General features: G+C 44.4%; 1 protein-coding gene across 1 annotated transcript in view; it reads right to left on the minus strand.

Annotated features, from left to right (window-relative positions):
• The window catches only part of THSD4 (thrombospondin type 1 domain containing 4), a 147343-nt gene that overhangs the window by 28058 nt on the left and 91658 nt on the right, over nt 1–27627 (minus strand). Inside the window, exons 3-4 of the mRNA XM_082198062.1 lie at nt 1682–1857; nt 589–685 (exon numbers count right to left, since the gene is read on the minus strand). Coding sequence (XP_082054188.1) covers nt 589–685; nt 1682–1857 — 273 coding nt within the window. The remainder of the gene's footprint in view (nt 1–588; nt 686–1681; nt 1858–27627) is intronic.

Here is a 27627-nt window from a genome sequence, read left to right on the forward strand (position 1 = left end):
TGGTATCATGATTCCTGCACAGAGCATTAATTAGAAGATCATTGCATTGGGGGAAAAGAAATATAAAGGTTATTTACCAGTGGGGATCTCTCTGCTCATGCATTTGGAGATTTGAGGGGTGTTCCAATGAAGTCCTGAATAATGGGTTGTACCCAATGGAGTCATATGCAGAATGAACCCATTGAAATCAATGGACTTCAGCAACTATTTTTGCAACAAAACAGCATGATCTTAACTAGATATATCTAAACTTACAAAGTTCCATAGAATCATAGAGAGTCAGAAGAGACCCCAAGGCCCATCTAGTCCAACTCCCTATAATATAGTTTGGTTCAGAGCTGCTGACTTGTGCCCCAAATTGCGGGGGACCAGTTGTGTGTGCGCACAGCGTGACATCATGACGTCACGGGTGCCATCACATGCATGAGGTGCCAAGTGCACACCTTTGGGAGGAGGCCCCCTCAACATGGTGGGAAGGGGCTTGGCCCCCTGCCTACAAATATTGTTTGACCCCATAACGATGGTGCCTATGGTTTGGTTGAATAAGAGATGGCAGGTAACTCTTTCAGAATAAAATAGTCATCTTACCTGGCCGTCGATGAAGAGGCACCTGAGGGCTGATGACATTGGGCCCTGGAATGATGTACTCATAATGTATACCTGGATTGGGCTGCTGATGAATCATCTAAGGCAGAAACGAATCAAATGAGTGCCTGGGCAGATAGGGGGCTTAAGCTTCTCCACAGCAAACATATCAATCTAGAGACATTGCTCAGACCCCAGATTCAGAGATAGGAGACTTGGGGGCTTGTAGTTCTTGCCTCAAATAAAAAGTGAGCACTGGGACCCCTGAATTCTTCTGCAGCTGAGATGGAAATGAAAGCCAACCTTCTTTTCAATTTTTAAACCACCCTTCATCACAATAGATACTTAAGCCATTTACAAACCATCATATGAAAGAGAACACAATATGCAATAATAAAAATATTGTTCAATTATTAATACAACAATAACAGAGAAACATTTTGATGAACATAGCAGCAGTCTGTCGTAACAGCAGTACTAAAACCTTGACTAAGACAATTGATTTCTACCCCACACCAGGCTGAACAAATATGTCAAAGGAAACCCAGGCATCTACAGTTCCAAGGGGATGGAGTTCCACAGCTGGGGAGCTGCTACAAAGAAGGTCCAGCCTTGTGTCACTGCATGGCAAGCACCATTCACTGGTGGAATGGCCAGAAGGTTCCCCCTGGCGATCTCAGGGGGGAGGCGGGGAGAACCATCTCAGCAAAATAGCTAGGTAGGCTAAATGGAAGTGATAAGCCCCACCATTCTCTTCTGGGTACAGCTATGAGGCTTAGCAGGTGGTCTCCTTTCAGTCACCATGTCTAAGCCTCACAGGATTGTGGCGAGGATCAAATGGGATAACTGCCACCCTGAGCTCCTTCGAGGGCAGGAATTTGATCAACAGTAACCCTACTCAAATTCAGTGGTACTTCTGAGTGCGCATGCAAGTCAAATAAGACTGCAAAGCAGTGTTTCCCCCCCCAAAAAAAAATTCAGTGGTTTGCATACTACTAACTATCAAGGGTGGTTCTTCTAGGTTATAGAGAAAGAGAACAAAATGGTCTTGTAGTTAACTGAAGTGGTATTATTATGCCTAATATTTGCAGCTTACATAGACATCCAAGATTTCATTTGTTGGGCCATCTGCTAGAAAGGATTCCCCTGCAGTACTTGAGATTTCATTGGGGCGTTTGTAGGTGAACATTGTTCCTCCTCCCTCATATCGCCCAGGTCGATCAATTGCCCAGTTCCCATTGATAATAGACCGCCCTGATCGACTCCGCAGTGCTGTAAGAAACAAGGGGGGAGATGGCATGTGTTAAGTTATACAAATATGTATTTATGATATATAAATGTTCATATTGACACAGCAATGTCCACATCAATAAAACCTGAGCACAAATTCCGTAACTGTTTGGTGGCAGAACATGTGCTGTATCTGCAAAGTGTCACAGGTTCCATCCTTGGTATCTCCAGACTGAGAATGATTCCTGCATGAAATCCTGGAAAGCTGTTGCCAGTCAATGTCAACAATACTGAGCTAGACAGACCAAGGGTTGTGCAGTACTTGGTATATGGCAGCTTCCTGTGTTCCTGGGTGTCTAGAACACATCTCTAGGCGAGTCCAGGATGCAGTAACAGGAGAAAATAAGTCATTCTGAAAATCTAACCAAAAAAGAAGAGGAAGAATTGCTTCCAGTGACTGTGTATCACTCACCATGAGCTCTTGGAACTGTTTCCTTTATGGCAGGAATGGGGAACCTGTGGTCTCCCAGATGTTTTGAACTACAACTTCCATCACCCCCAACCACTGATCATATTGGCAGGGGCTGATAGGAATTAAAGTTCAACAACATCTGGAGGGCCACAGGCTACCCATCCCTACTTTAGGAAATCCTCAGGTACCAACCGCTCCTTTCCAGAATGCCCTGCATCACTCAGCATCCTGCCTTCATTGCCAACACCACACCCAGAAGTGGCAACAGAATACCCACTGCCAGAGGGATAACACTGAGGCCTTTCTAATGTAGAAAAAAAGTGAATGGGAACATGATATGGGTCTATGAGGTTGTATACGGTGTGGAGGAAGTGGATTGAGAGAGGTTTTATCCCTCTCTCATACTACTAGAACCCAATGAGATCACCCAATGAAGGTGAACTTTAATAGATGGGGGGGGTTCAATGATTCCTTCACACTGTGCATAGTTAAACTTCTTGGCTTATGGACAATAAGGCTATCAATGGCTACTGGTATAGATTTGTTACTTTACTTATTTATGTGCTGCTTAATACAATAGTTCCTAATGTGTACAACAGAATGCATCCTAAAACCAGTTAAATTAACCAGAATACTGGGGGGGGGGACTCACCTAAATAATGAAAACTGAAAAAAATGCAAGTTGGTCACATATTCTCACCAAGATGAGAGGCAGTATGCTTGGGAGTGCTGTTGCACTTAGGTGCTTCTGGTGGACTTCCCCAAGGCATCGTTGGCTATTGTGAGACCAGGATGCTGGACTAGATAGACCTTTGGTCTGATCCAGCAAGGCTCTTCTTCTGTTCACTCCAATTGTAAGCTGGAGTTTAAGCCACAACCTTTTCAGACTGAGCAAGTGCTTGTCCACAGCAGGATCCTTCCTCCTTAGATAGATCTGCTTAGTGACTTTAGCGATGCATCCATTTCCCCTGTGATCTGTCCATGGTCCTGACACCTTGCCAGTCACTTTCCATTGGAACTGGGTGTTCTTTGGATGTACTTCCTTCTTGCAGACACTTAATTTGACCTACCTCCTGGGCTGAAGGTTCCTTCCAAAGTTCCATTACTGGGAAGCAGCTCCTCCACAGGGGTGAGCCTTGAATAGGCACCTGGCACAAATGAGGAACATCTACCCGTTGATTTAGCAGTGGAGTGCCTGGGTGCGCGTGCACACGCACACACTGATATTGTTGGACTCAAACTCCCATCAGCCCCTCTACTTGGGGATTATTCCTTTGAAATATTATTTTATTTGATGGTGTTCACAAATGGTCAAGACCTTTTCCTCTTCTTTCCTTTGCCACCATGCGGAATGGAATGTTTCCTTGCCATCTGTGGGTCCCGCTGGCATGAGAAAGTGCTCTATGCATATGCTGATGTATGCACATAAAGTCCATCCGTATGAAGAGGGACCCTTCATATTGAGCCAGAATCCCTCCTTGTATAGAGCTCTTCCCTGCACTAGCTAAATGTGCAGATGGCAGGGAAGGGATTCTGTTGCATAGAGCTAGCACAGGGATATGTTCCCAGTGCAAAGTGCTATGGTCAATCTGCATGGCTCCACATCCCCCCTCACATGTTCTGTCAACATGTAGGAGATATGTGAACCTCCCTCCTGACATGGGGAGAAGTGTGCATGATTAACATGGAAGGATTCCACCACTTGCATTCTTTGCTTTTCTGGATTCAAGGTCTACCTCTTGTTAAAAGGACAGGGTGGAAACTTTCAACTGTCTGCGACAATAACTGACAGTCAGCAAGATGCAGCCAGTGCAATTTAATTAGACCACCTGTGCTACAGAGACCTTTGGCAAGCTTTTTCTTGGCCTAGACTTAAACTATTTTTTAATATGGAATATTTCTATTAAAAGTATAAATGTAGTTTTATTTGATAATTCCTAATGTAGTTCTCTGGTTCTTTTCTTAAATCAAAAGCACAGAAATAAATAGGAAAAATGCTGGCAAAGACCGAGTGGTTTATAATGACATTGCACAAAGATTGGATTGGTGCTTGGAAGCTAGCTGGTCTTTTCAAACTCCAGCTTGATATTCATCATAGATGATCAACTTAAAGTAGGGTCGCCAATGCTATACTGTGATTAAAGCACCACCAAATGTGCTGTCAAAATGTTGAGAGACAATACGGAAATGAAGTTCTCCTGAGCAAAACTCGGGAATGAACTTTTAGGGGTTATTTTGCAGTAGCAAATTTATTCACTGACTTAGATTAAAAGAAGTCCTGGATCCCCAACAACCCATTGCTGCCAGCCTTTTCTATTCCCCCAAACTGTCAGGAACCTAAGGCCCATGGGCCATAAGCGGCCCACGGGAGTCATTTAACCAGCCCACAGCCGCCCCCAAAACGAGTTGCCTGCTTGACGAGTCCCCGCGTGCTGTGCTAAACCACCACAGCGCGGCACAGGAACTCGCTTCTGCAGCTCTGAAAATCTCATCTGTGCAGATGCAGACACCGAAGATCACGTCTGCACAAACGCAGACGCTAGAAATCGCATCTGTGCAGATGCAGATGCCGGAAATCACGGGCGTGTGCGCGATCCGGCCCATGGAGGGATCTCCGCTGGAGTGAACTGGCCCAGGCGAGGTAAACCTTGCCGACCCCTGCTCTACACTCTTCCAACTAGGCCTCAGGTGAATGTGGTGCCTGGAAGGCACACCTTAATAAGCCTCACTGTCTGAGGGACTGCAACACAACAGCACTATCTCCCTGATTACTAAAGAAGAATAGAAAGAGAGACCTTCTGGACCAAACCAAAAGCCCCTCCAGTCCGTCATCCAATCTATTAAGCCTTCAAAAGAGCTAATAACCTGGACAGCATCTGGTAAGTCACCCTAAATTGTCAATAGTAAGCATGTCAAATTGATGTCTTAGGAAATGTTATTCCCTATGTTGAAAGCACTTTTAGAATGCAATATTTGTATAGTTTAGAGTCAGACTGTGGGATGTGAAGGGCATTGCACCCTCTTTATACATACAAAGAACTTTGCACCTTCTTCGGGTGTCAATCACAGACCAGCATGTGTCTGAAACATTAAACAGGAAAGCTACAGAGTGAAGGAAATAGCATTTCAGACTCTTAAAAGTTAAAACCTTGACAAACTTTACATCCTGGAGAAGTGGTGAAGTTAAATTACGTATTAGCTTTCCCCATTACAATAATAAAAGTATATTGTAAAAACCTGGCTAGATTTTAAAAGAGTAAACTAGATCCAGAATTAGAAAAGGAGTCAGGCTGAATGCTCAAGAAGGCCACATTCCTAAAGAGGGTTTGATGGAGATGATTTCCCCCCAATCTGATCCTTTATTGCTCTCCTGGTTGCTTGTGGTATTCACTCTGTTCCTCCTGAATTCAAGCTTAACTGAGAATTCCTAAAATTATTTCTAAAACTAGAGAATGAACAACTTGCTGACCTTCCAGTTTCTATAAATTCAGTCCCCCCTCCCCCACTCCCAATGCACATATGTGCCTGATTGCAAATCTTGATGATGATGATGGTTAAATCTGTTTACCACGCCTAGACTCACAGGTCTCAGGAGGGTTCACAGGATAAAATCAGAACATTAAACCACGAAAGACATAATAAAAACAAAAACAGCCCAGTAGCCCCTCCCCCAAACACATTTTAAAAGGGCGTCACATGTCACTCAACCCAAGACCTGGTTAAAGAGGAGCATTTCTGCCTGGCACCTCAAGGTGTATAATGAATTGGTTCAAGTCCTACCCTCAAAAAAACAAGCTTGTTCCATCTTCCATGTGAAAGCCCTTCAGATATTTGAATGTGGCTATGATATCTCTCCTCTTTTCCAGGCTAAACATAACCAGCTCCCTCAACCATTCCTCATAAGGCTTGGTTTCCAGACCCTTGACCATCTTGATTGAGGAACATGTGTCCATTATCACTTCCTTCTGAACCTCCTTGTAGCATCCTTAGCCATTGCTAGTGCTGCTCTAGATAGACCATTACTTGCCATTGGGTTAAAATGGGTAACAGCTCAGTGGTAGAATATTGTCAGGTTTAGCGCTTCTCCCACACAAGACACAGAACGCTGGCAGTTTAAGTAGCTGAGGTTTATTTCTCAATAACAGGCCTACAGCAGTCCCAGCTTCCACAACTCATCCTTCAGCATCGGAGTCTGTTGACTCAACTGGCTTCTGACCCCTCCCAAGGCCAGATATACGCCACATCCTCCCCCACCTCCTGCTGGCCCACCTCTGCTCTAATCACTTGCTCCGCCTCCTACTTCTTGGCGACTCAGGTGCAGCCAATTCCTCTTTCCTCTGGAGATTCCTTTCTGCTGGGTGTGTTGCTGACAAACATGTGCTTTGCATTCAATCTTTAAGTGAATGTCCCCTGTCTGAAATCCTGGGAAAACACTGCCAGTGTGGACCACATTCAGATAAATGTATCAGAAGTCAGCCTTAGTACAAGGCAGCTTACTCTGTTCCTATGGCAGAATTGGAGTCCAAATGTTTTAGGCACGGGCTCTTGGATTTTCCACATTTTGCAATGAGCTAAGGTGAATAGGAAGATGGTTCCCAAGTTGTCATGATGTGGAAGGCAGCATGGGCTAGGAGCTATGGTTTGGCACACCAGTACTTGAATTGAAAACAGACCTGCAACAGAGAGGCTACATGGGAACCTGTGTTTTGCAAATTTATGATGTATGTAGACAGAGCTTACAAATGAGTTTTTACTGTCATTAAATCTCCTGCTAGAGAACAAAACCAGCCTAATCTTCAGTGTTGCAGATAAATGGTACTGGAATATTTTTTTTAAGGGTGAGTTGCTTGATGTGGATTAGAGAGGCTCAAAGAACAATCTGGGACGCAAGCAAAGCTGTAATGAGAGGGTTTTTGATACAGCAAAATGCAATAAAAAGGAAAATCCAAAATGAGAAAAAAGAGAAGATTTTGGAGAAAATAAGAGGAGAGAAAAAACTTAGAGTTAAACCAAAATCACAAGAGATTTTGAGAGAAATTAAGTTATATCAAGTACAATATATGAAAATGATAAATCAGGATATTGAATGGAAAATTAAACAGATGAGACAAAAGACCTTCAAATCAGCCAATAAATGTGGGAAGCTGCTAGCGTGGCAGTTGAAGAAGAGACAAAAGTTAAACACGGTTACCAATCTTGAAGTGGATGGAAAGAACATACATAATCCACAAGAGATCAGAAGCTGCTTCCAGAGATATTTTAAACAACTTTATACACAAGGGCCGCAGACTGAGTCAAGAATTGACCAATTTTAGAAAATTAATGGATTACAAAAAATTTCTCAAGAAAATAAAGTTTTTTTGAATTACAAAATAACTGAACAAGAGGTGGAAGGTGTGATTCAGAATATGCAACTGGGCAAATCTCCAGGGCCTGATAGATTAACCTCCAAGTACTACAGAACTTTGAAAGACTACTTAATCCAACCATTAAAGGAGGTTTGCAATGAAATCATGGAGGGGGAAAAGGTGCCTGAGACATGGAAAGAAGCTTATATCACACTTATACCGAAAACTGAGTCTGAAAAGACACAACTTAAGAATTATCGCCCCATATCCCTACTCAATGTGGATTACAAAATCTTTGCAGACATTTTGGCTAGAAGATTGAAAAAAGTATTGGCAGAAGTGATACATAAAGACCAGGCCGGCTTTCTCCCTGGAAGGCACCTATCGGACAATATGAGGAATATAATTAACATTTTAGAAAAGCTGCAGGTGAACATCAATACAAAAGCAGTTTTGGTATTCGTAGATGCGGAGAAAGCCTTCGACAATATTTCCTGGAGTTTTATGAAGAAAAATCTTCAGGGGATGGGGGTTAGACAAAACTTTGAAAATGGTATAGGTGTGATTTATTCTGAACAAAAAGCTAAACTGATAGTAAATAATGTGGTTACAGAAGAGTTTAAAATAGAGAAAGGGACACGACAAGGCTGCCCAATTTCCCCACTGCTTTTCATTTTGGTCCTGGAGGTTTTGCTAAACATGATTAGAAGGGACCATTTGATTCAAGGTATTCAGGTCGGAGTTAAACAATACAAACTTAAAGCTTTTGCAGATGATCTTGTTTTGACATTACAGGAGCCGATATCCAGTACTAAGAGGGCATTAGAAGTAATCCAGGATTTTGGTCAAGTGGCAGGCTTTAAATTGAATAAATTGAAAACTAAGGTTTTGGAGAAAAATTTGACGCCGATAGAGAAAGAGAGGTTTCAGAAAGTGACAGATTTAACAGTAGTAAAGAAGGTAAAATACCTGGGGGTGAATATGACATCTAAGAATGTGAACTTATTTAAAGACAACTATGAGAAATGCTGGCCAGAAGTGAAAAAAGATCTAGAAATTTGGTCAAATTTGAAGCTTTCCTTGCTGGGTCGAATTGCTGTTATTAAGATGAATGTATTGCCGAGAATGTTATATTTATTTCAATCATTGCAAATTATCGACAAGATGGACTGTTTCAAGAAGTGGCAAAGGGATATATCTAGATTTGTCTGGCAGGGCAAAAAGCCCAGAATAAAATTTAAGCTACTTACTGATGCTAAAGACAGAGGGGGGTTTGCCCTGCCAGACTTTAAACTTTATTATGAGTCAGCAGTTTTTTGCTGGCTGAAGGAATGGCTACTTCTTGAGAATACAGATGTTTTGGACCTTGAAGGGTATGACAACATATTTGGGTGGCATGCATATTTGTGGTATGGCAAGGTAAAAGCACATAAGACATTTAAAAACCATATTGTTAGGAAAGCATTGTTTAATGTCTGGATAAGGTACAAAAACTTTTTGGAGACTAAAACCCCAAGGTGGCTATCACCTATGGAAGTGAATGCTTTGAAAAAACTTAACATGGAGGCCAAATGGCCAAAATATTGGGAAATTTTAGAACAGGAAGGTGACAAATTGAAATTGCAGAGTTATGACAAACTCAAAGAGAAGGTGCGAGACTGGTTACATTATTTCCAAATAAGAGAGGTTTATAACTTGGATAAAAAAATTGGTTTCCAGGTGGAAAAATCAAAGTTAGAAACAGAATTGTTAGAACCTGTCAGGGAACTGACATTGGAGACCAGCAGAGAGAGAAGTCGCCCCGATAGTGCAGGAGAGGGAACCAGCAAGGAGAGAGAGAGGGTTTCCGAGGGGGAAGGGAATCAAGGTGACACCAAGAAGGAAGGAGGGGATGAGAGCACTTTGGAGGGAAGGCTCAGGGACTCTTCCAGTGAGATCAGTGGGGAGAGTGCCGGACCACCACTGGGCACGCCTACTCTGCGCAGAAGGCTTCCGCGCAGAGAGGCTAGGCGGAGACTGGCTGTCAAGGAATTCTTATGTTGGAAAAAGTTTAGGAAACACCCACTAACGGATTCTGCCAGCGACTGAAGCAGACGCACAGGAGTGCGCTTCAGTTAGGGAAAGGTTTAAACAACAAGCAGTTTAGGGAAGTCGGTGACTTACACACAAGCAACTACAATTCCCATTACAGCTATCCGTTAGTCCCTCACGTTGCTTGTGCAGAACAATCAGAAAGGGGCACCGTCATGAGTCTAACTGGAGGAGTAGGCGCTGAGGAAGGAGCCAGGGGCGGACCATCTCTGGAGGAGAGAAACAGAGAGTTGGAACAACAGCTGGCAGTTCTGGCGGCACGACTGGACAAAAGGAGGACTCAGGATGCCCAGGGGAAACCCACCCCCATCGCGAGGAAGGTACCGGGACTAGTGCAGAAGTTTGGGGGCAACCCCAGAGAGTATAACGCATTTAAGACAGAGGTGCAGTATGCACTGGACCTGCAGTATGATGATTTTGTGGACGATGGGGCTCGGGTCGCTTTTGTGATTGGACACCTTCAGGGCGGGGCCAGGGAATGGGTTCGACCCTTGATGGCGTCCGAAAATGCCGTGCTAAAGGACCTTAGGAAGTTTTTCAGCACCATGGACCATATGTTCTCAAGTCAAGTGGAGCTGAGCGTGACGCGCAAGGAGCTGATGAGTTGCAAACAAGGGAACCAATCAGTGAGAGAATACTGGTCATGTTTTGCCATGTTGATCCATAAACTTGGGTGGGAACTGGGTTCGGAACCAGTGCAAATGTTGTTTGAGGAAGGGTTATTCCCTTGGGTAAAAGACGAACTTTCCCGCTCGCCCTGCCCAGAGTCGATGGACCAGCTGACCAAGTTGGCACTCGCGGTGGGAAGGGAGAGCGGAGCGTTGTCATGACAACTGGATTCCCGAGATGCCAGAGCCGCCTCAGCCGCCAGCGGAACCAATGGAAATTGGAGGCACGCGCGGGGGGTTTCAATGCTGGCGAGGCGCACAAGAAGGAGGGGAAAGCCGCCAAGAAATGCTTTATCTGCTAACAGCCAGGACATTTCGCCAGGGTCTGCCCTCAGAGGAAGGCGTGGCAAGGAATGGTGGGGGCTGTTGGTGGTGAGCAGGAGGAGGAAAAGGAGCAGGGAAACGACAATGCTTGGCTGCCGAAGAGCGGGCACAGCAGCCAGGCAAGTACCCAGTAAAAGTGCCCAAGCCAGACCCTCCCCAGGCAGCCATCGCCATAGAGGTGGTGCTAGAACTCCCAAACGGGCACCCAATCAAGGTGAAGGCATTGTTGGATTCAGGGAGCTCTTGCAACTTTTTTAGCAGGGAATTTGCCCTGGAACACCAGCTCCAGTTATTGCCATTGGAGCACTCCTTGCAAGTAACAACCATCGATGGGAGGGAACTCCTGGGGGTAGAAGTGACCCACCAGACACCTCCTATGAAGATGAGAGTATCCAGACACACAGAAACAATTGCTTTTCACGTGGCCACACTATCAGGACCTCCAATCATACTGGGCATGAGTTGGTTGGCATTGCATGATCCAGTGGTGGGGTGGTACCAGCGAACAGTCTCCTTTGGGTCAGCTTATTGCATGGAGCACTGTCACGGAGGGGAAATCTAGAGAATGGCAGTGGCCAGAGTGGCAGGGATGGTGACAGGGGAAAAGGGGAGGGTACCACCTCAGTATGCTGATCTGCAAGAAGTATTCAGTGAGAAGGAGGCGGATAGACTACCCCCCACAGGCCCTTTGACTGTCAGATCAACCTACTCCCTGGGGCCCAGTTACCAGTGGGTAAGCTGTACGCCATGTCAGACAGGGAGATGCAGGAGTTGCAGAAGTTTATTGACAAGAACCTGAAGAGGGGGTTCATACGAGAATCAAGGGCGGTGGGGGGCAGTCTGGTGTTTTTTGTGGACAAAAGGGACTCCAAAGAACCGAGATTAGTTGTAGATTACAGGTCCTTAAACCTAGTGTCGGAACCAGTGACCTTCCCCATGCCTAGAATAGATGATATTCTGGCCAGAGTGAGGAAAGGGAAGGTTTTTACCAAGTTGGACCTCTGAGGGGCGTACAATTTGATAAGGATGAGGGAGGGGGGTGAATGGAAAACCACGATGTTCACCCCTCTGGGGGCCTTTGAGTACCTTGTGATGCCCTTCGGATTACAATCAGGCTCCAGCACATTCCAAGCATTCATGCACCACGTGGAAGGAGAGGGAGTACCGGAAGTGCGTCATGTCATACCAGAGAACCAATGGGTGTGTGGGGGAGTGTTGGTAGGGAGGCAAGAACTCGTGGGGTTGACGAGGGATGACCAGTACGCCCAAACCAAAATCAGAGAGATCTGAAATGCAGCAGAAGGTCAGGGGGGGTTTGAGGTAAAGGAGGGGGTAAAGGAGGGGGTTTTGTACTATAAGGGAGTGTTGTACATACCCGAAGGGGACTTGAGAGGAAAGATACTCAAACAGCTTCATGACAACCCCACGGCGGGACATTTTGGTCAACACAAAACCATGTTGCTAGTCACCAGGCAGTTCTGGTGGCCAAGGGTAAGGGAAGATGTACGAGAATACGTAAGAGGGTGCGAACGCTGCCAGAGGGCCAAGGTGGAGAGGGCAGCACTAGCAGGGTTACTGGAACCTTTGCCAACACCAGAAAAACCATGGGAGGTGGTCTCAATTGACTTTATGACCGATTTACCTAGGTCCAAGGGTAAAACGGCTGTCATGGTGGTAGTGGACTTGATGACCAAAATGTGTCATTTTATTGCGTGTTCGCACACAGTGACAGCCGAGGAAACAGCTAGGCTGTTTGTTAATCATGTCTTCAGGTTGCATGGTGCCCCCTTGAGGATTTTGTCCGACAGAGGCCGGCAATTCACTTCCAGGTTCTGGAGGAAACTGATGAGTCTGTTAGAAGTGGAGGTGAGTTTCTCGACGGCCAGACATCCGGAGACCAATGGGCCAGCAGAGAGAGCCAATAGCATACTTCAACAGTATCTGAAATGCTACGTTAACGAAAGGGACAACGATTGGGTGGACAAACTAGCACTGGCTGAATTTGCATACAATAACGCGGAACATGTGTCCACGGGGATGAGCCCTTTCATGGCCAATTACGGGTGTCACCCCAGGGCTTTCCCAGGGGAGGGGGAGGGAAACTGGAGTGTACCGGCAGCCGAGCAATTTGTGGGAGAAATGGAGGCGTTACACCAACAACTCAGGATCAACCTGGAGAGGGCAAAGGAGGCGTACAAGAGGCAGGCAGACAAGCACCGCAGAGAAGGGGAAACCATAAGAGTGGGGGACCGAGTGTGGTTGTCTACCCAAGGGTTACCGTTCAAAGGGGGGTGTAAGAAACTACGGCCCAAACGCTTGGGACCTTTTGAGGTAACACAACAGGTGAACCCTGTCGCTTTCAAACTCAGATTGCCCAGCAACATGAAATTGCACCCGGTTTTCCACAGGTCCTTACTCTCACCGTACAGGGAAGGGAGGGAGTTTATGGGACAAGAAAGAGAAACACCCATGCATCCATGGGTGGAGGAAAGGGAACTCAGTAGTCATGCAGCAGAGATCATTGATTCCAGGTGGAGAGGAAAGAGGGTGGAGTATCTGGTGGCTTGGGAGGGGGAACCCGAATCCGAGAACACATGGGTTCCAGCAGAAGAGATCAGGGATGAGTATTTGCAGGAGGAGTTCCATCGCAGGTTCCCAAGAAAACCCAAACCTTTAGGAAGGTTCTGGGAGGAGCAATTTGGAGACACGGAGGAGGAAGAGGAGTTTATGGGATTCCCCCCCCCTCTGAAGAGGAGGAAGGGGGAAGATCCGAGGAGGAGGAAGACGAGTGGGCAGAAGAGGATGCGCAAAAAGACGGCAGCAGGTGGAGAGAGGTGTTTGAATCCCCTGAGGAGGAGGACAACTCCTTCCGAGGTTTTCCAGCTTCACCGTCCCAGGAACGGACGGGGAAGGAAGGGGGGTCTGGGAGGGAGGTGGATGTCAGGGAACTGACATCGGAGACCAGCAGAGAGAGAAGTCGCCCCGATAGTGCAGGAGAGGGAACCAGCAAGGAGAGAGAGAGGGTTTACGAGGGGGAAGGGAATCAAGGTGACACCAAGAAGGAAGGAGGGGATGAGAGCAATTTGGAGGGAAGGCTCAGGGACTCTTCCAGTGAGATCAGTGGGGAGAGTGCCGGACCACCACTGGGCACGCCTACTCTGCGCAGAAGGCTTCCGCGCAGAGAGGCTAGGCGGAGACGGGCTGTCAAGGAATTCTTATGTTGGAAAAAGTTTAGGAAACACCCACTAACGGATTCTGCCAGCGACTGAAGCAGACGCACAGGAGTGCGCTTCAGTTAGGGAAAGGTTTAAACAACAAGCAGTTTAGGGAAGTCGGTGACTTACACACAAGCAACTACAATTCCCATTACAGAACCCAGTGCTAAGATACTATCAAGAATGTACAATTTGCTGCTGAAATGGAATACTGAGGAAGAAACGGTAAAATCTGCAATGATAAAATGGGCACAGGATATAGGATACAATATCATGTTTGCTGACTGGGAGTTGTGGACCACCGGGATTAAATTTACGGTATGTAATGCCCTAAGAGAGAATATTATGAAAATGATGTACAGGTGGTACATGACTCCAGTCAAGCTTGCAAAAATATATCATTTGCCCGATAATAAATGCTGGAAATGTAAGGAAAGGCGAAGGAAATGTAAGGAAAGTGAAGGCACATTCTTTCACCTTTGGTGGACGTGCCCAAGGATTAAGGCTTTCTGGGAAATGATCTATAATGAAATGAAAAAGGTATTTAAATATACTTTCCTGAAGAAACCAGAGGCTTTTCTCCTGGGCATAGTTGGCCAATCGGTGTTAAAGAAGGATAGAACTTTCTTTATGTATGCTACAGCAGCAGCAAGAATTCTTATTGCAAAGCACTGGAAGACACAAGAGTTACCCACCCTGGAAGAATGGCAAAAGCAACTAATAGACTACATGGAGATGGCGGAGATGACTGGCAGAATCCGAGACCAGGGAGAAGAGCTTGTGGAAGAAGATTGGAGGAAATTTAAAATTTATTTACAGAAACATTGTAAAATTTTTGAATGCTGATGACGTTGAAATGAACTGAAGGGGTTCTAGCAACAAGGTAAAATGTAAGATGGGATTGATAATAGATAAGCTAAATTGGATATGAATTTGCTGAACCAATTTTTAAAAGGGATACAAAAAGGGAGGCGTGAGGAAGTCAGGAAAATAAGTTAACTAAAGACGAGAAATTAAAAAAGAGGGAGTTTTGTTTTCTTTTATATGTGTTTTTCCCCTTCTTTTTTGTGTTTAATGTTTGTATTTTTGTATTTTGTAATTTTGTATTTTTCTGTTTTTGTAATTTTCTGAACTTTTCTATTGATAAAACTTAATATAATATTATTTTTTAAAAAAATAGAGAGGCTCAAAGAGCCTAATTTAGTGTGCATCAAACTGGCTGCTAGATTAACAGCTCATAGGTTGGCTGGGATTCACACCCAAAGTGATGCTGGTAACTTCTAATGCTGGTGACTTAATAACTTCTGTGGAATGTAAAATTTACTATAAAATGGAAGAACACTTAAAAAAAACAACCAACCAAAACCAAGAAGTGGAGCATTTTCCTGTCCTACAAAGATCATAGAATCATAGAATCATAGAGTTGGAAGAGACCACATGCATAGCCAAAATTGAAGTTGTTGCAGAGTTTTACCAAAAGTGAAATTTCAAGGGGGGAAACAGAGGTTCCTGTTTAGGCAAAATCATTAGAAGAATTTAACAGGAAGGAAATAAGTTTTTATAATGCTGGGAGCTATCAGCCATAACTGTACAGCTCTGCTTCTGGACTGGAAAGAAGGAAACTCCTGCCACTGAATCTTTGACGAACATGAGAGAAGTTCATCCAATGGGCCAGAGAAAGGGCGAATGCCCTGGGTTACCTATGCCAAGGTAGCTAGCCTGGTGCCCTCAAGATGTTGTGGTCTCCACCTCCTGCCCATCCAGATCCATTAATGATAAGTGACGATGGGAGCTGTAGATCAGCATCAACATCTTGAGGCCATTGGTTGCCCACCCTGTGTAGGCTAGCCAGAGTGCACTGCTACAAATGAAGTATTGTCCCTATGCTGTGAAATAAGGAGGTATCAGGAAAGGGTTGGAAGACATTGCTAGCATAGTAAATATTTGTTGATTCCCCTCCCCACAAAAAAGTTTGTTATTTTTTTAGTACCTTTATCAGGGAAGCATTGAATTGTAAAGTGAGAAATACTTGCCTGGGATGTCTGTGTCATTTTTCATGCTTATGAAGTGAGCCTGCTAACCTGGGCCAGAAATGGCTGTGATCTTGCAGGATAATGAGGGAAGATGGCTATTTGTCATTAGGCTTGTCTTTAGCAGTCACTATCATTATGGGATATGATTACTGATTTCCTTGGCTTGAGAAATGGGTTTTCAGTGTGAGGTGTGTCTCCCTAAAGATGTCACTAAGAAGACAGGCAACAGGTCTACATAAGGATATGACATCATAAATCACACACGCACACACTGCTTTAGAGAGATGGGACCCAGCAAATAGTATGACATTGCTCCAAGCCTGCCTTAAGACTTTATCCTGCAAATTTCAGGGCCCACTTGCTTAAGTAACTGGGAAGGGACAAGACATAAGAATCACAGGCAGGTTTTAAACTGAACAAAAAGCAAACTAAGATAATAGTTGAAAATATGAAACAGGACCTGGTGAAAGTGCTACAGCAACAAATTGGTATAGAAGTTGTTAAAAGAGTTAAGTATTTGGGAATTTGGTTAACCTCTAAAAATATTGATCTATTTCAAAATAATTACACGCTGGTGTGGAATGGTATTAAAAGAGATCTAGAAATATGGGGAAGGATGAAGTTATCATTTTGGGGAAGGATTTCAGCTATTAAGATGAATGTGCTACCAAATATGTTATTTTTGTTTCAGACAATTCCAATGCTCAAAGGGGCAGCAATTTTTAAAGATTGGCAAAAAACGATTTCAAGGTATATCTGGCAGGGAAAGAAGCCGAGAATACAGTTTAAGTTGTTAACAAATGCTAAAGAAAGAGGAGGCTTCGCCCTGCAAGATTTGAAATTGTATTATGAAGCATCCTGCCTCTATTGGTTAAAGGAATGGATGTTATTAGAAAATTCGGAACTGTTAGATTTGGAAGGTTATGATAATAGATTTGGATGGCATGCATACTTATGGTATAATAAGACAAAAATCCATAAAGGATTTGGAAGGCATATATTTCGAAGATCTTTAATTGAAATATGGGATAGGTATAAAAACCTATTGGAACGTAAAACACCACATTGGTTATCTCCATTAGAAGCAGTGAGTGGGAAAAGGTAAATATGAATTGGATAACTTATGGGAAATTAATACAAAAGGAAGGAAGTAAATGGAAAATGAAACCATATGAAGAAATTAAAGAATATGTGTATGATTGGTTGCACTACCGTCAGGTCAATGAAATGTTTAAACAGGATTTTAAAGAAAAAGGATTTGATGAAAGTAAGTCAAAGTTTGAATTAGAGATATTAAGTAATGATTGTAAAATTTTGTCTAAAATGTATAAATTGCTGCTTGAATGGCATTTGAAGGATGAGGAGGTAAAGTCGGTTATGATTCATTGGGCTAAAGATTTTGGGTATAATATACAGCTGAGTGATTGGGTAAAATTATGGAAAGAAGGTTTAAAATTTACTGTATGCAATGCCCTAAAAGAAAATGTGATGAAAATGATGTACAGATGGTATAGTACATCTGTCAAGTTAGCTAAAATGTATAAAGTTAGCAATAATTGTTGGAAATGTAAAGAAAAAGAAGGAACATTTTATCACATGTGGTGGGAATGTAAAAAGGTGAAAAGCTTCTGGGAGATGATATATAATGAGATGAAAAAAATGTTGAAATATACATTTATAAAGAAACCAGAAGCATTTTTGCTGGGCATTGTAGGAAGTGACATACCACATTTTTCGCCCTAAAGGACGCACTTTTTCCCCTCCAAAAATGAAGGGGAAATGTGTGTGCGTCCTATGGGGCGAATGCAGGCTTTTGCTGAAGCCTGGAGAGCGAGAGGGGTCGGTGCGCACCGACCCCTCTCGCTCTCCAGGCTTCGCGCAGCTCTCCGCAAGAGAGCTCCAGATTCATCCAGCCCAGCCTTTCGCATGATGAATTCTGCATATAAGTTAAATAAGCAGGGAGACAATATACAGCCTTGCCGTACTCCTTTCCCAATTTTGAACCAATCAGTTGTTCCATATCCAGTTCTAACTGTAGCTTCTTGTCCCACATAGAGATTTCTCAGGAGACAGATGAGGTGATCAGGCACTCCCATTTCTTTAAGAACTTGCCATAGTTTGCTGTGGTCGACACAGTCAAAGGCTTTTGCATAGTCAATGAAGCAGAAGTAGACGTCTTTCTGGAACTCTCTAGCTTTCTCCATAATCCAGCGCATGTTTGCAATCTGGTCTCTGGTTCCTCTGCCCCTTCTAAATCCAGCTTGCACTTCTGGGAGTTCTCATACTGCTTAAGCCTGCCTTGTAGAATTTTAAGCATAACCTTGCTAGCGTGTGAAATGAGTGCAATTGTGCGGTAGTTGGAGCATTCTTTGGCACTGCCCTTCTTTGGGATACAGTCATACCTCGGGTTAAATGTGCTTCAGGTTGAGCGTTTTCAGGTTACGCTCCGCTGCGATGCGGAAGTAACGGAGCGCGCTACTTCTGGGTTTCACCGCTCACGCATGTGCAGACGCTCAAAATGATGTCACGGGCAATCACAGAAGCGGTGGATCATGACCTGCGCACACACAGACGCGCAGACACAGGTTGTGTTCGCTTCAGGATGCGAATGGGGCTGTTGTTACCGTGAAGGGAGAGATGGGAAGTCAAAGGTGAAATGATTGATTGCTAAATTTAAAATATTGTTGAATTTTTTTATTTTATTTTTTTATTTATTTTTTTAAAAAGAGAATTATTGGAGAAGAGGTGAGAATGGATGTGGGCAAATATTGTTCCTCTCTTCAAAAAGGGGAGGAAAGAAGACCCAGGTAACTACCCAACAAGTGAGGTTGGCACCAATACCAGGAAAGGTTCTAGAAGAGACAATAAAACAGTCGCTCTGTGAGCACTTATATTTATATGTACCTGTTTAAAGCAAAATAAAAGTTAAAAAAAAAAAGGATGCTGTGACCACTAAGACCCAACATGGGTTTCTCAAAAACAAGTCATGGCAGATGAATCTCATTCCTTTTTTTGATGGAGTTACAAGCTTGGTGGATCAAGGGAACAGATTGGAAAACTGGGCCAAAACTAGCAAAATGAATTTCAATACAGTGGTGCCTCGCAAGACGAAATTAATTCGTACTGCAAGTTTTTTCTTCTTGCGAGTTTTTCGTCTTGCGATGCACGGTTTCCCATAGGAATGCATTGAAAATCAATTAATGCGTTCCTATGGAAACCGCCTTCAGATCAGGTCTGGGGATAGTCTGTCCCCCGACCTCTTCTGAAGGCTGGGGGGGGGACAAGGGCTTTTCTTCCCACCCCCAGCATTTTACAAAACCCTGGGACAGCGGAGGACTTCTCCGCTGTCCGGGGCGATCTTAAAATGCTGGCGGGCGGCATTTTAAGGACAGCGGAGGCAGGGGGGACAAAGACTTTTGCCCCCCGCCCGCCTTCAGAAGAGGTCCTGGACCTCTTCTGAAGGCGGGCGGGGGGCGAAAGTCTCCCCCCCCCCCGCCTGCCTTCAAAAGCCGTCCGGGACAGCGGAGAAACGTGCTGCCTTTCTCCGCTCTCCCGGGAAGGCAGGCAGGGGGGAGCAAAGACTTCCCCCCCCGCCCGCCTTCAGAAGAGGTCCAGGACCTCTTCTGAAGGCGGGCGGGGGGCGAAAGTCTTTGCCCCCCCGCCTGCCTTCAAAAGCCGTCCGGGACAGCGGAGAAATGTGCTGCCTTTCTCCGCTCTCCCGGGAAGGCAGGCAGGGGGGAGCAAAGACTTTTGCCCCCCCCGTCCGCCTTCAGAAGAGGTCCTGGACCTCTTCTGAAGGCGGGCGGGGGGCGAAAGTCTTTGCTCCCCCCCCCCCGCCTGCCTTCAAAAGCCGTCCGCGATAGCGGGAAGCGCTTCCCTGCTATCCCGGACTGCTTTTAAAATGCTGGCGGTGGGGAGCAAAGCCTTTCGGCCCCCGCCGGCCTTCCTGGACCTCTTCTGAAGGCCGGAGGGGGGGAAAGGCTTTGCTCCCCACCACCAGCATTTAAAAGAGGTCCCCGGAGATTTCCCTATGGGCTTTCTTCTTGCGAAGGAAGCCCATAGGGAAATTTGTCTTGCGAAGCGCCTCCAAAACAGAAAACCCTTTCGTCTTGCGGGTTTTCCGTCTTGCGAGGCATTCGTCTTGCGAGGTACCACTGTAGGGCCAAATGTAAGGTTTGACACTTAGGTAGGAAGAACCAGCTGCATAAATATAAGATGGGAGACACCTGGCTTGGAAGCAGAACATGTGGATCTAGGGGTATTAGTCAACGTTAAAGTTGATAGTTGATATGAGTCAACAGTGTGATGCAGCAGCAAAAAAAAAAAAGGGGGGGAGGCAATGCTATTCTAGGTGGCATCAACAGAAGTCTAGTGTCCAGATCAAGGGAAGTAATAATTCTGCTCTATTGTGCCTTGGTCAGACCACACCTGTAGTACTGTGTCCAGTTCTGGGCCCCACAATTTAAGAAGGATATTGACAAGCTGGAGCATGTGCAGAAGAGTGCAACTAAGATTATCAAAGTTCTGGAAACGAAGCCTAATGATGAATGGTTGAGGGAATTTGGTATGTTTAGCCTGGAAAAGAGGAGACTGAGAGGAGATATGATATGATGATATGATATGATAGCCATCTTCAAATATCTCAAGGGTTGTCACAGGGAAGAGGGAGCAAGCTTGTTTTATCCTGCTCTGGAGGCTAGGAACTGAACCAATGGCTTCAAGTTACAAGAAAAGAGATTCTGACATAACATCAGGAAAAACCTTCTGACAGTAAGAGCTGTTTGACAGTGGAGAAAAAAGTCTCCATTAAAGACAAGGACATTTTCTTTGTACTGCCAGCCTGAAGGAGACAGTTACACAGGAAGTTTAGTTCCTGTTAGCATCAAGGAAATGTGCAGACCTTGACTCACTCATCTGGAGGGGATCCCAGGAAAATGACCCAGATAGAGCAGAGATGTGTCAAGACCAAAGAGCAGCACCAGTCGAGAGAAGCTAAATGGCCAAATCCAATTAAACACAGCTCTATTTTTAATCTGTAATCAGGCCATTACATTAAGTAACAAAGGGATTTATTTAATTGAAGCCTTCATCCATAACATGCAATATTACTTTAGCCTTTAGTGTAGTTGTTTTCCTTTTAATTCCCTTGATCTGAAATCAGTCTTTGTGCCTTATTATACAATTCAGGTGAAGAGCTTAACAAAACTCAAAAGGAAGATTAAGACATTTCTCTGGTGAAGGGAAAGCTTCACATAGTGGGCATGCTCAAAAAGGGGGTTTCACAAATGAATTCACAGGCAAGCACTGCCTCACCTATCTCACTTTGAAATCAGGAAGGAAGAGCCCAGGGGAGTCCATCTCCCTTATTTCTTCATTACAACAAACGATTTATTGTCCCTGGTGTGCGTAGGAATGGAGTAGAAGTTTCAGACCAAGGCATTCTGCTGCCAAAGAGCCTTTTTGCTCTAGATCACTTGCGAGTCACGGCCTAATCCAAGGTGTATCACAACAGGTACACTGCCACCCTGCAAATAGATGGTCAAAGACAAAGAAATGGGTCCCCACATGCATATTTGGGCCTGAAAAGGTTGGTGGCACCTGCTCTAGACTTGAGATGGGGGGTCACTTTTGTCTAGTGGTCCAGATAAAAAAGTGGCCACCTCTCTACAGACATTTGATAGGTGGGCAGGTCCACCCATCTGTCAATCATCTGACATCATATGTGCTCCAGCCAGAGTTTATGAACTATACAGGGGTGGCAACTTGAATAAAAAAATTGGGGGGGGGGACAGGTAAGCCTTGCCCCACATCACAAGACGATCACAAGACACAGGATGCACACACCACTTGAACGGCAATGCTCATCAACTTTTTGGGAGGGCAGCCTCCTCAAATATTTTATTGTGGGGACTGAAGGGACCTCAGCCCCTAGGAGTTGGCTCCTACAGACCTATATCATAGTTTCATTTAATATACTGACAAGAGAAGTGACTTTTCTCTCTTCCTTTTCCTGCTTATGTTACAAGGATGTGAAATCCAGACTGTGTTGTTTTGCTGGTACGGTACATGATAAATTAGCAACTCCCAACTGACAGATAATGTATGCATTCAAAGTCAGTATTTTTAGAAATGCATAATTAATTACACAGAGACCCAAATGAGATGGCTGCCTCAGAGCTTCATGTGTCTGAATCCTGTATGAAAAAGGAGAAGGAGGTGAAGGAGAGAAAAAGGAAAACCCATATTTCGCAGTTTCATACTGAACAGTTTCATTCTTAGCTTGTTCTCAGTTTGGATCAAGGCTGACATAACAGACATAAATCTAGGCCTAATAAACTTAAATTTATTTAGGATCTTCCCCAGTGTTTAACTGCCAAGAATGTGCATAGTACATCTTCTAGACAAGGGTGTTTCTGTTTAAAAACTTTACTGGTAGTGGAGGACTTGGAAGCACAGGGCCAATTTCCTCACACTGAGTTTTGATGAGGTACAAGCATGGCAATATATCCCAGCCCTTGCCTGTAGATTCAATATTGTCCCACACTGAGTAGCCTCCATCAGCACAGGCATGTGGGAGAAGCAATGAATGAGCTGCGTAGGAGCTCCACATTGACAGATTCCTTCCTTCCTTCCTTCCTTCCTTCCTTCCTTCCTTCCTTCCTCCCTCCCTCCCTCCCTCCCTCCCTTCCTTCAAGTCAAGAGCACTGGACAGGTTTTCCAGTCATTCAATTGCAGGAACGACTAAGGCCACAGGCCACAGGTGGGCTCACAGCACTCTCGGGTTTCTATCAAGCCATTCATCATAACCAGTGCCATGCCAAGGCTAGGAGCTCATTGTGACTTGCATGAGATCATAAGGGTTTGTAATGCCATGATGGTGCCAGTCCCAGAGACCACAGGATTAGGACCCTAGGTAGCTGCTTTATACTGCATCAAATCATGGATCCATCTAATTCTGTGCTGTTAACACCAGGAGTGCGGAATCTTTGATTTGAGGACCAAACGTGGCCCTCCAGATCTCTCTCTCTGATTCTTGGAACACTCCCAGGTGACACACACACAGGGAGAGTGTGTCTGCTGCTCAATGGTTTTTGCCTGGCTGGACAGTGTCCTTGATCTCTGATAATGCCTTTTGCTTGCCTGGAGGGAGGGAAGAGCTGGGTAGGTGAGTGTGTGCAGAAACTAGCCTACTGTGCAGAAGTAAAATTCACATTTGTTGCTCTGTCTCATTCTTGCCTCTGGCCCTGATCACCATGGATGTGTCAGAAGATTGCCCAGAAGGCAATGTGACTGAGGAGGTTCCCCACCCCTAATGTACACTGGTTGTAAACCTTTCCAGGGTTTCCTGGTGGTTCCTGGAGATGCTGAGGACTTCTGCATGCAAAGCAGATGATTCACCATGGAGATGTGGTCCTTTAACTCCCTTCAGTTACTGAAGGACCATGGAGTCTCTGAACTGGACCACAACCTCAGCACCCAGATCACTGTACCAAACAAACGTATATGAGTAATGAACACCGTCTGCTTCTAGTTTAGTGACATTATGCTCATACCATTATTTGTTCATAAATATAATGACGAATTAGCTACAGACTGAGCTTCTTTAAATCAAAACAAATGTGGGGCAATCTTTTGCTAGAGCCTGAATAAATGTTAGATGTACGGCTCAGATTTCACTTGGAGGGCTTTGTACATTATCATCTTCCATTTGTAGACAATGCTGAAACGCAATCACGTAGATGGACTAAGTTTCTCCATGTGCAAAATGTAACACCAGTCGTATGTTTTTGTTAGGTTCTCCTCTCCTTGGTGGTAATAAAGCATGGAATTCTCAGATGGGGGTAATAAAACTGCTACCTTCTATGCTAGAAACAGATGCTCAGGCAGTGGCAGGTTAGAACTAATAACAAATAGCCTGGCATTATTAAATGTTACAGGAGAAATGAAGGGAGTTGCAGAAATCTCATCTTTTAAAAACCAGCTTGGATGGAATATAAATAGCATCAGGAACTTCATCAGGAACTGGTGAGGGGCGTCACCTACAAGTGACAGGCAAATCTGTCTATTTTGGTTTCTCTTAAATTCTCATTTTTTTCAACCTTCATTTCTCCACATTTTTTGCATCAGTTTTTTTTAAAAAATACTCATGAAAATTCATCACTGAACACACAATTTTGTAAAAACATTTCCCCTAATTTATTGCATTTTAAATGCTATTTTCATATTAATGTAAGCATTTTCAGGCACATTTCCCCCTAGTATATGCATTTTTGTACACATTATTTGGCTTGAGAACTGAATTGCAGAATACGGCGAAGCTCAGGTTTAAAGGTAGGTGTGTTTTCGTTCATGCATATTTTCAGAAAGTATGAATTAGGTTGATACTCTGTTAAATGTGAACTAAATCAAAATTCTCACCATTCTGTACTGACTACATACAAGCAGTGCTATTTTTCAGGGGGTACTCAAGGGTATGCAGTGCCGACACTTCCTTTTTTTTGTTATTAAAAAGTGTGGCACTTACTGTAACAACTTCATGGTGAGTTTCAGCACCTTTTTTTAATAGAAAAAACGCACTGCACACTCAAGTGGTTATGATTTTGAGTTGTATTACCCAAGGCGGGTCCCACTCAGAGCAGAGCCACTGAAATGGATGACATGACTAAGTTAGATCCATATTGATCCCCCACATACAGTAAGTGTTGGAGACGTGGTCTCTCAATCAGCTGTTTTGTGCCCCCATTTCCCTAAACACTCCTGCTTTTCTTTTCTCCATTTTATGCTGGCAAGCACCCCCAAAAGCTACAGGAAAATTTCCAACCCAATGCATCCAAAGAAACCAACACCAGCTGATACAACAACAGTCCCTTTTACGTGCTAGCCAATGAAATCATAGCACACATCTGCAATGAAAGCCTCTCCTGCTCTTACAAAAAAGCGGGGGGGGGGAGCCAAGAGCTGCAATGTAAATAATGAGTTGGCTGCACAAAAATGCATAATGGCTGTGAGTAACAGATTAGATGCTGCCAAGAATCAGCGAAAGATCTCTGACACTCACTCAGGTTTTCCAGCTAATCAGTTCAGGGAGGGTTCTCCTCTCATCAGGGAGAAGGGCAAGACTTTGCTTCAGCACTTGCTGGCTTCTTTTCACTCTTCAAAGTGACTGACTGAGAAGTTTCACCCAACAGGCATTTAAAAGAAGCAGCTTGCATCTATGTCAAATGGAACATTTCAAGGAGATAAAGCCTGAGACTCTTAATCTCAGGGTCATGGGTTCAAGCCCCACATTGAGCAAAAGATTCCTGCATTGCAGGGGCTGGACTAGATGACCCTCGTGGTCCCTTCCAGCTCTAGAATACTATGATTCTGATTGTAAATGGATGTTCAAGTGAAATTGTTTACCATAGTGATCCACAAACTGTCATAACAGCAGGAGACAAAGTTTCAAACATTTCCTAAGAAATTCTTGACACAGTTAGTGTTAGCTCACATATTAATCATTCCTAAGACCTTCCCCATGATTGCTTTTGAGTATAATGCCTTCTCCTTAGTATGTGTTGAGAAAATGTTTCATTAGGATTCTGAATTTACTGCAGATCTAATCAGAGCTAATCCAAAGATATTAACATATTTGCACAATTTAAATTAATTTAACAGGATTCACAGGGATGGTAGTATAACCTTTACTTATACTTTGTAACAACTATGCAAATCTGAGCTTCTCCTTCTTGAAAACAGGCCAGTCAATGTCTTGCATTAGCTGCTTCTTAGGGGGTGATGCACCAGTGCTTTTTTCAGGGGGATGCAGCACCAGCGCCTCCTTTTGGTTGTTGTTAAGAAGTGGGCACTTACGGTAACAACTTCATGGTGAGGACCGGCACCTATTTTCCTGGGGGGGAAGCACTGAGACGCGCCAAGCTTTGTAACAGCGGCAGTAAGATTACACAAGGGGAACTGTAAGACCAGACTGACCCTGAAGTCTTATGCCAATATTTCTGTCACATCAAAGCACATAGCCATTCTCTCTATTCCTAGTCCTTATCTTGCATTCTTCAAATGCCACTTGATGGGCTGGCTGACTCTATCAAAGCTGATGCTATTGAAAACAAATGCATGGTTGGCAAGCTGAAGGACACAGTGGGAGATTGTCTGCCAGAACTGAATCCAGTTCATAAAGGAATATCTCCTCTGCCAAAACGGGTCAAGAACTCCCCAACTGACGCTTCACAGGTAAGATTCACCTTCTGTTGTGTGTGCAGGGTGGTCCCTCCCCCTACCTGGCCGATCCCCTGGCAATGCCTCCCCAGGCGGGATTGGGCAATTGGCTGAGGTAGGCAGAGACCTCCAGGTATCCAGCCTGGGGAGGATGAAGCCAGCCCAAACTACCAGGAGCCGCACTGGGATCCGGGGGGCTGCACGCGACCACGCAAAAGGCGCCCCCATTTGATGTGGGGAGTGGTCACTTCCTTCTAGACTACATAGTGACTGTGGGATAATTCCACATCCACAATGAGGTCCAAAACAATTCAAAGCAAGGCCCAAATGGTTAGGTTCAGGTCCAGGCAGATTGTAAAGTCTTCAGGGAAATCACATCACTAGTTGACAGCTGTAAAGTCTTCCAACAGGTTACTGAATCCTGATTTCATTGTGGAATGTACAATTCCTTCTTAATGTGTGTTTCTTTTCCTGATCTCTATATGCTTCCATTTTTCTCTACTTTGCTTCCTAAGCCATCACAGAAGGTAGGAGTTTGTTTGCACTGTACCTTTTGCCAAATTCATGGAAGGCATAGCCATACTCAGTTTGTGGCATGAGGCAGCCTAATTCTGTTTTGGCTGCAGTAGGGTGGTGGTAGTAGAAGTGGTAACTAGGGATATTGGAGAATTCAAATGAAATGAGAGTGGAATTACTTATTTGTCCCATGTTTAGAAATCAATACAACAAATACAATTAATATTCACTGTTGTTGCTGGTTTCAATACGTGATTGATTATGCTGTTTCCCCCTCTCTATTTGTATTGCATTCCCTTTGCTCTGAAATTAATGTGGGTGGAATAATCCACTGGTAATGTAACTTACGTAACCTAGTCATTGATGTAAATTATGCAAGTTATATAATTTCACCAGAGCAAGCAGTGAGACAGTGTAATTTTTGGCAGGAGACAATCTGTAGTGGAATGGAAGCAGTGCCACGTGTGATGAATACAGCACTAAAATGGAACCAATGGCAATTCACACAAAACCCCATTGCCATTTGTTCCAATTCCGTGCTAAGCCATGAGTTTTCCTAAGGGGAAGCAACAGGGCAAACGGAAATGTGGGTGAAACCTGAATCATGATAAAGTATACTCATTGAAAACAATGGGACTTCAGCCTAACTGATTTCAGTGGGTCTGCTCTAAGGGTTCAATTCTCAATCCACTTATGTGGGGCTCAGCCCCACTGAATTCAATAGAGCTCACTTTTGAGTGGTTAGGATTACATCCAATGATGTCTCCTATGACAGTAAGATTTCTGTTCTCAGAATGGAGAGGTAAGCAATTTGCAGCAATTCTCCCTCCCTCCTGCAGCCCCGCCCCCCAAAGCTGCTCTGAAGGATCCCCCAACCCTCTGGGTCACATTTACCAGGATGTGACTGATCTAGGGGAGAGGGAAGTACTG

The sequence above is a fragment of the Podarcis vaucheri genome (assembly GCF_965113315.1).
Source record: "Podarcis vaucheri genome assembly, chromosome: 14".
NCBI classification, from domain to species: Eukaryota; Metazoa; Chordata; class Lepidosauria; order Squamata; family Lacertidae; genus Podarcis; species Podarcis vaucheri.